Raw genomic sequence first — 8552 nt, 5'->3', positions numbered from 1 at the left:
CTTTCAGAGCCGTTCCCTGCCTTAGAATCATAGCAGCGTAGAGTTGGAAGGGACCCAGTGTGGTCATATACTCCAACCCCACTGCGATGCAGGAATAGCAGCAAAGAAGATCACTTTGTTTACCTCCTGTTGCTTTGACTTCCCTTTTCCTGGATTGGCCTTGGGTTTAAAGCATGGGTAGGCAAACTAAGGCCCGGGGGCCAGGTCCGGCCCAATCGCCTTCTAAATCTGGCCCACAGATGGTCCAGGAATCAGCATGTTTTTAACATGAGTACAATGTGTCCTTTTACAGTGAAACCTCGGTTTATGAACACCTCGGTTTACAAATTTTCGGTTTACGAATGCCGTGGACCCATCTGGAACAGGTTAATTCACTTTCCATTACTTTCAATGGGAAAGTTCGCTTCAGTTTATGAACAGACTTCTGGAACCAATTGTGTTCATAAACTGAGGTACCACTGTATTTAAAATGCACCTCTGGGTTATTTGTGGAGCATAGGAATTTGTTCAACCCCCCCCCCCAATATAGTCTGGCCCCCCACAAGGTCTGAGGGACAGTGGACCGGCCCCCTGCTGAAAAAGTTTGCTGACGCCTGGTGTGGAGGACCTGGACAGGATGCTGAGAGGCAGGAAGAAAGAAAACACCCCTCCTTTTCTGAGCAGCTATGTGGCATCTGGTAAGCTTCCCTGGAGTCCACTAGGGTGGGGTGGCCTTGCTACGCCTCTGGTTATTGCCCCCTGCATCACAGGAGTCCTGGGCCTACGTCATACCACCCCGCCAGTCAAAAGGTCGACAACTCTGGGAAATGGGGGGGGGGCAGTGCCAGAGAGATCTTTGCACCACGGTGCCGGATATACTTAAGACGGCGCCAGATATGCTTAAGTTCATGACTATCTGTTTGAGGACCCAGTGCTGCTGTGTGGACAGGAATGATTTAATCCTTTAAAAAAATATTGTGTGTATGGGGACACTTTAAAAATAGAAACATTTCTCTTCTTTTTTCCTTCCTTCCCAGTTTTACTTTCATTAACACAGTACCTGCAGATGACTTTCAAATTCAGTCCATATTTTCCCCTCCCTAACCCTCATTCAGGATCAGAGTTCTGGAATTTAATCTGTTTGGAAAAAGTCCAAAACAGAGTCTGAAAATGGTCTTCGTGAACTCTTGTCATGTTCCAGGCCCTTCTGTGGTTGCTGGTGTTCTCTCTGTTCTAGGTTCTTGCGAGCCTTTCCTTGCTCAATACAGAGCTTTCTATGAGCTGCTTCTGGCTCAATAGCACCCAGTTTCTGTATGAACTTGCACGCCTCATGAATCCTTTTAAAAGCAGGTTCCTGAATTTGTGATGGATTTTTATTCTGTGCTTCTGTTTCCTCCAAGGCCTTTTTCTTTGCTCCCTCCAATTCTACTGTGCCCCTTTCAGTTGTCTTCTGTTCTTCCAGGGCCTTCTTTAGAGCCTTCCCTTGTTCCTCCAGAGCTGCCTTTCGACCCTTTGCTAATTCCTCCGTGGCAATATGGGCCCTCTGTTGTTGCTCAACGGCTTTCCTCTGTATTCTTTGCCGTTCTTTGCTCTGTTTTTCTTCTAGCTCCTTAAGCAACATTTCAGCTTTCTGCTGCTCTGCTAGGGCTGCCTTCCGGGTTCTTTCTTGTTCCTCCAGAGCCGACTTTTGGGCCTTTGCCAATGTCTCCATAGCAAGACGAACCCTTTCTTGTTGCTCAACAGTCCTCTTTTGTGTTCTTTGCCGTTCTTTTCTTTGTCTTTCCTCCAGCTCCTTAAACATCTTCTCGGCTCTCTGCTGCTCTGCTAGGGCTGTCTTCCTAGCTCTTTCTTGTTCCTCAAGAGCTGACTTTTGAGCTTTTGCTAACTCCTCTGTTGCAAGATGGGCTCTTTCTTGTTGCTCAAGGGCCTTCTTCTGTATGATTTCCTGTTCTTCCAAGGTTTTTCTGTGTCTTTCCTCCAGCTCCTTAAGCATCTTCTCGGCTCTCTGCTGCTCTGCTAGGGCTGCCTTTTTAGCTCTTTCTTGTTCCTCAAGAGCTGACTTTTGAACTTTTGTCAATTCCTCTATAATATGATGAGCTTTCATTTGTTCCTCTACAGCTCTTTTTTGTGCTCTTTCTTGTTCCTCCAACACTTTGTTCCGAGTTTCCTCCAGTTCAATATGCATCATCTTAGTTTTCTGCTGTTCTTCAAAGGCCATCATCTGAGCTCTCTGCTGTTCCTCTATAGACTTAGCATGTGCTCTCTCCAGCTCTTCCATAGCCTGCTGGGCTATTCTTTTTTCCTCTAAGGCCTTGTGTTGAGCTCTTTTATTTTCCTCCAGGGCCTTCTTTTGAGCAATGTCTAATTCTTTTAAGAGCTTCTGAACTTCCTCTTTTTCTCTCATTGTTTTCTTCTCAGCCTTTTCCTGCTCCTCTTGGAATGTCTTCTGAGTCCTTAAGAGTTCTTCCAGGGCTGCCTCTGCCTTCTTCTTTTCTTCTAGAGACTTTTTTTGTGCTAGTTCCTGTTCTTCCATGACTGCCAACTGGGCTTTCTTCTGTTCCTGCAGTGCCTGCTGATTAGCTCTTTCCAGAGCTTCTAGAGCTTTTTTCGCTTTCTCCTGCTCCTCCAATGCCTTCTTTTTGGCAATCTCTAATTCTTCTAGGGGCTTCTGAACTTCCTCTTTTTCTCTCATTGCTTTCTTTTCAGCCCTTTCTTGCTCTTCTTGGATCTTTCTCTGAGCCCTTGACAGTTCTTCTAGAGCTACCTCAGCCATTTTCTGTTCTTTAAGAGCTTTTTTCTGTGCTTGCTCCTGTTCCTGCAATGCCTGCTTATGAGCTCTTTCAAGAGCTACCAGAGCATTCTGGGCTTTTTCCTCATCCTCCCTGGCCTTTTTTCTGGCTGTCTCCAAGTCCTCAAGGGCCTTCTTCTGAGCAAATTCTAATTCTTTTTTAGTCTTCTCAGCTCTCTCTTCTTCTGCCATTGCTCTCTTCTCAGTCATTTTCTGTTCTTTTTTAACCTTAGTCAAGAGTTTTTCCAGGGCTTCCTCTGCCATCTTTTTTTCTTCTAGATATTTCTTTTGTGCTAATTCCTGTTCTTCCATGGCTGCCACCTGGGCTTTCTTCTGTTCCTCCTGTGCCTGCTGATGTGCTCTTTCTAGAGCTTCCAGAGCTTTTTGAGCTCTTTCCTGTTCTTCCAGGGCTGCCTTCTTAGCAAACTCTAATTCTTCTAGGCCCTTCTGAAGTAATTCCTTTTCTTCCACTGCTTTCTTTTCAGCTATTTCCTGCTCTTCTTGAAACTTTCTTTGCACTCTCAGGAGTTGTTCCATGGCTGCCTCAGCCCTCTTCTTTTCTTCTAGAGCTTTTCTTTGGGCTTGATCTTGTTCTTCCATGGCTACCACCTGGGCTTTCTTCTTTTCCTCCAATGACTGCTTATGAGCTCGTTCCAAAGCCTCCAGAGCTTTCTGAGCTCTTTCCTGTTCCTTCAGTGCCTTCTTTTGGGCAATCTCTAATTCCTCTCGGCTCTTCTGAAGAACTCCTTTTTCTTGCATTGCTTTTTCCCCAGCCCTTTCCTGCTCTTCCTGGATCTTTCTCTGAGCCCTTGACAGTTCTTCTAGAGCTGCCTCAGCCATTTTCTTTTCTTTAAGAGCTTTTTTCTGTGCTTGCTCCTGTTCCTGCAGTGCCTGCTTATGAGCTCTTTCAAGAGCTTCCAGAGCATTCTGGGCTCTTTCCTGGTCCTCCCTGGCCTTTTTTCTAGTTGTCTCCAACTCCTCAAGGGCCTTCTTCTGAGCAATGTCTAATTCTTTTTTAGTCTTCTCAGCTCTCTCTTCTTCTGCCATTGCTCTTTTCTCAATCATTTCCTGTTCTTTTTGAACCTTAGTCAAGAGTTTTTCCAGGGCTTCCTCTGCCATCTTTTTTTCTTCTAGATATTTCTTTTGTGCTAATTCCTGTTCTTCCATGGCTGCCACTTGAGCTTTCTTCTGTTCCTCCAGTGTCTGCTGATGTGCTCTTTCTAGAGCTTCCAGAGCTTTTTGAGCTCTTTCCTGTTCTTCCAGGGCTGCCTTCTTAGCAAACTCTAATTCTTCTTGGGTCTTTTGAAGTACCTCTCTTTCTTCCACTGTTTTTTTCTCAGCCCTTTCTTGCTCTTCTTGGACTTTTCTCTGAATCTCTAGGAGCTGTTCCATGGCTGCCTCAGCCATCTTCTTTTCTTCTACAGCTTTTTTGTGGGCTTGGTTCTGCTCTTCCATGGCTGCCACTTGGGCTTTCTTCTGTTCCTCCAGTGCCTGCTGATGAGCTCTTTCCAGAGCTTTCTGAGCTTTCTGAGCTCTCTCCTGTTCCTTCAATGCCTTCTTTTGAGCAGTTTCTAGTTCTTCTCGTCTTTTCTGAAGTGTCAGTCTTTCTTGCATTGCTTTTTTTTCAGCCCTTTCCTGCTCTTCTTGGATCTTTTTCTGAGCCTTTGAGAGTTCTTCTAGAGCTGCCTCAGCCATCTTCTTTTCTTTAAGGGCTTTTTTCTGTGCTTGCTCCTGTTCCTGCAGTGCCTGCTCATGAGATCTTTCCAGAGCTTCCAGAGCTTTCTGAGCTCTTTCTTGTTCCTCCACAGCCTTCTTCTTAGAAACGTCTAATTCTTCTAGGGCTCTCTGAAGCATCCTTCTTTCTTCCATTGCTTTCTTCTCTTTCATTTCCTGATTGTCCAGGACCTTTCTTTCAGCCCTTGATAGTTCTTTCGGGGCTGCTTCAGACATATTTGTTTCTTCTAGAGATTTTTTCTGTGCTTGCTCTTTTCCCACGATGGCCATCTGAGCTTTTTTCTGCTGCTCCAGAGCCTGTTTATTAGCTAATTCTAGAGCTTCTAGGGCTTTCTGGGCTCTTTCCTGTTCTTCCACAGCCTTCTTTTGAGCACTTTCTATTTTTTCTAGGGTCTTCTGAGCTTTTTCTTTTTCTTCAATTATTTTCTTTTCAGCCATTTCTCGCTCTTCTTGAAACTTCCTTTGAGTTCTCTGGAGTTCTTCCAGAGCTGCCTCAGCCATAATCTTTTCTTCTAGAGATTTTTTGTGTGCCAGTTTCTGTTCTTCCATGGCAACCACATGAACTTTCTTCTGTTCTTCCAGTGCTTGCTTATGAGCAGTTTCCAGAGCTTTCAGAGCTCTCTCCTCTTCCTCCAGGGCTTGTTGCTGAGCTCTTTCCTGTTCCCCCAGGGCTGTCAGTCGAGCTTTTGCCAGTTCCTCCAGAGCTGCTTGCTGAGCTCTTTCTAGTTCCTCCAGAGCTAGCAGCTGAGCTTTTGCCTGCTCTTCTATGATCACTTTGTAAGCTTTTTCTTGCTGATTAAGTAACTTCTGATGCGATTTTTCCTGTTCTTCTAATAACCTTCTCAGAGAATTCTCCTCTTCATCCAGTTCTTCTTGATAAGCTCTAAGCTTTTCCTCAAGTTCCTGCTGAAGGGCTCTTAACTGTTCCTCCATCTCTTTCTGCTGGACTGTTCCCTGGTATTTTACTTCCTTGTGCTGAACTCTTTCTTGCTCCTCCAGTAGCTTCTGCTGAAAGTTTTCTTGTTCATCAGTCTGCTCTTCAAAAGATCTATATTGTATCCATATACTTTCTTGCAGACTTCTTCCCACCTCTTCCTGGGGCATTCCCTCCTGTTTCCTCAAGACGGTGTGTCTGACTCCCTGCCATTCCTTCATGGTTTCCTTCCAAACCCTTCTCCGATCTTCAGTGGCTACCTTGCCATCACTTTCTAACCCTGCTAGTATACTTTCATGCTTCTCATAAACTTTGTGAAGGCTTTCCAGAAGCTCCTTGTACTTCTTTTTCTCAAGTTTCCGCTCATGCTTTCGCCAGTATTTGGCAATTTTCTGAGCCTTTGGCTGTATCTCCTTCAACATGGCATAGGATTCTTCATCATAATCCAATTGGCAAGCCAAGGCTAGGTCTTTAGCAGCCCTCTGCCAGTAACCAAGTAGTTGCAATGCTCTTCCTCTCCACTTGTAGGGCTGAGCCGAATCAGGGTTGATCTGTATGGCTTTGTCACAGTCCCTAATTGCAGCATTTGGTTTCTGAAGCTTCAAATAGACCTTGGCTCGGTTTGCATATAAAATGGTAAGGTGTGGGTTTAGCTTAATAGCTTCAGTGAACAGATCTAAAGCTTTAAAAAGTTCACCTTTATTGATTGCATCAATAGCTTCTATTTTCTTTTCGCTGGCCTGTTTTCGCATTTCATCTGTTACTTTCAAGTTTTCATCTCCCATCTCTTGAGGAACATCTTCATCTGGTTCAATCACCTCTTCAGTATCAATTTCCAATTCGCTCTCCTCACTCTCTGATTTAATGCATTCAAGATCACACTTAGTTCCCTTCTGAATCTGTAGTTCCTGAACTTCAGATATTTCGTATTTTTCATGTGCTATGAGTTGACCTTTTTCCTCTTCTGCAGCATACAGAGGATAGGCTTTGCATTGTTCCTCTGGAAAAAGAATAAATGGTTCATGTTCTTGGGCATGATCATATGGAACTTCCTTTTCTTTGGAGAGTTTACTCCTTGCTTGTTCTTCTTGGTGTTTTGGTGTTTTCAATGGAAACTTTGCCTGTGTACTCTCTGGGCCCACAAGGGTGTCTTTCATCATTTCCATCTTTTCCGTAAACGATTCTGTATTACATTTTTCTTCATGCTTTCTCCAACATTGAGTGAATGACTGGGTCTCTGCTTCTACCTCCTTCAACATGGCATATGTATTTTCATCATAATCCAACTGACAGGCCAAAGAAAGATCTTTAGCAGCCTCCTGCAAGTATCCTAACAGATGAAATGCCCCCCCACGCCACTTATATGGTAATGCTGCATCAGGGTTTATTTTTATAGCTTGATTGCAGTCGCTTATGGCAGCATGTGGCATACGCAGCTTTAGAAAGGTACTGGCTCGGCACACATACAAGTTGGCACACCGGGGGTTTAATTCAATAGCTTCAGTGAACAGCTCAATGGCTCTTTGCAGTTCACCTTTCTCCACTGCATCAAAGGCTTCTTCTTTTTTTTCATTGGTTTGCTTCCACATCTCAACTGTCTCCACATTTTCATTTAGCATGTATTGGAACTCGTCCTCATGATCTAGTTTGCCATTTGCTGTTTCATTCTCCAATGGTGTGCTAAAATCTTTCTCTGTCTGATCTTCTGCATCATCCTTTGAAGTTGCTTCTACATTCTTAACCTGCTCCAGTAACTCAGATTCCTTGTATCTTAAGGCATACTTTGCACGTGTCTCAGAAATCCTTTGAAACCCTAACTTCAATCTTCTTACCACAGCATTGGCTTCTTCTTCATACGCAAGTCTAGAAGCTAAAGCAAGATCACAGGCTGCCTCTTCCCAACGCCCCAAATTCTGGAATGCTTTCCCTCGCAGTCTGAATGACTCTGCTGATTTGGGATTCAGTTCAATGGCTATGTCACAGTCTTTAACGGCAGCCTGTGCCTCCTGCAACTGCATAAAGATATTGGCCCGGTTAATGTAGGAACTAGGAATGTGTGGATTCAACTCAATGGCTTCAGTGAACAAATGAACTGCTTTCTGAAGTTCACCTTTAGCTAGGACTTCAAAAGCCTCCTTACACTTTTCATTGATTTGATTCCTCATCTCTTCAGTTACTTTCAGGCTATTGCATCCCAGTTCGTGGATGTTCTTCCGACATGGTTCCGTTTCCTCACTACAAGTCTTAGAATTGTTCTCCTTGCTTGGATCTTTCAGAAGCTTATCACCAGCCTCACCTGCACAAATGTTGTTTGTTGTTTGTGGTAAGGAATTATTTATGTTTTCTAATGATTCCCGAAGGAAGAGTCGATCTTCACAATTAGCTAAGTTCAAGTAAGGCTTGACCTGGTCATGTGTGTCACTGTGAACTTTTCTTGGATCCATGATGAGGGGAAAAGATTAACAGATGCAGGAGATAGTTTGGCCTTAGAAAGGAAGGAAGAATTTATGGAAACTGGCTTGAGAGTTTAGTTACATTTCTGAGTGGCCTGATGGAAAAAAGCCCTCATAATTCCTCTCTGCCATTGCCCTACTTCTATATCTACAACTATTTCTAAATGTGCCAAAACTGAGTCTGAAAGACTCAATAACAAAGGGAGATTTTGTGATGTCATCAGCCTCATCATCACTGGAATTTTGAGGCAAGTTCTTAAAGTCATGTACTGTAATGTCAACAATCGCCTATAGTCCTTTCTTTTTCATTTATATGCTATGTTTAATGGTAGGAATAGTACTTTTTACTGATTTTTCACCTGCACAAAAATGCTTACAATCAAAAAGAGGAAGTTGTTTACATCATTAGATGGAAAACTGCAGCTTGCTCACTTTCTGGAATATTCCATCAGCATCATGCTTCTCTTCTTGAAAAATCATGAGACACTGATTTCTGACTTCATTGTAACTCAGGAACTGATATGCTTTATACAATGATACATGAATATACTGTGTACAGGGTTATCTACTTGCCATTAGGTGAGCATTGTTAGATTGTTTGTTACAGCATTGCTTTAAATTGTTTTAAATACTGTTTTTTAATTCTGTAACCCGTCCTGGGACC

At 43.6% G+C, this 8552-nt stretch overlaps 1 protein-coding gene across 1 annotated transcript; it reads right to left on the bottom strand.

Moving 5' to 3' along the window:
• Nucleotides 1-1111: 1111 nt before the first annotated feature.
• LOC118077672 (trichohyalin-like) lies at nt 1112-7879 on the bottom strand. Its single transcript, XM_035101370.1, has 2 exons — nt 1823-7879; nt 1112-1456 (listed from the first exon to the last, which is right to left on the bottom strand). Exons 1-2 carry the CDS (start codon nt 7877-7879, stop codon nt 1112-1114), a joined length of 6402 nt encoding a protein of 2133 aa, XP_034957261.1.
• Between the last annotated feature and the right edge of the window lie 673 nt (nt 7880-8552).

Source organism: Zootoca vivipara, chromosome 12, assembly GCF_963506605.1.
Source record: "Zootoca vivipara chromosome 12, rZooViv1.1, whole genome shotgun sequence".
Classification (NCBI taxonomy): Eukaryota; Metazoa; Chordata; class Lepidosauria; order Squamata; family Lacertidae; genus Zootoca; species Zootoca vivipara.
The sequence above is the reverse complement of the archived record's forward strand: the minus strand, read 5'-3'. Positions and strand labels throughout refer to the sequence as shown.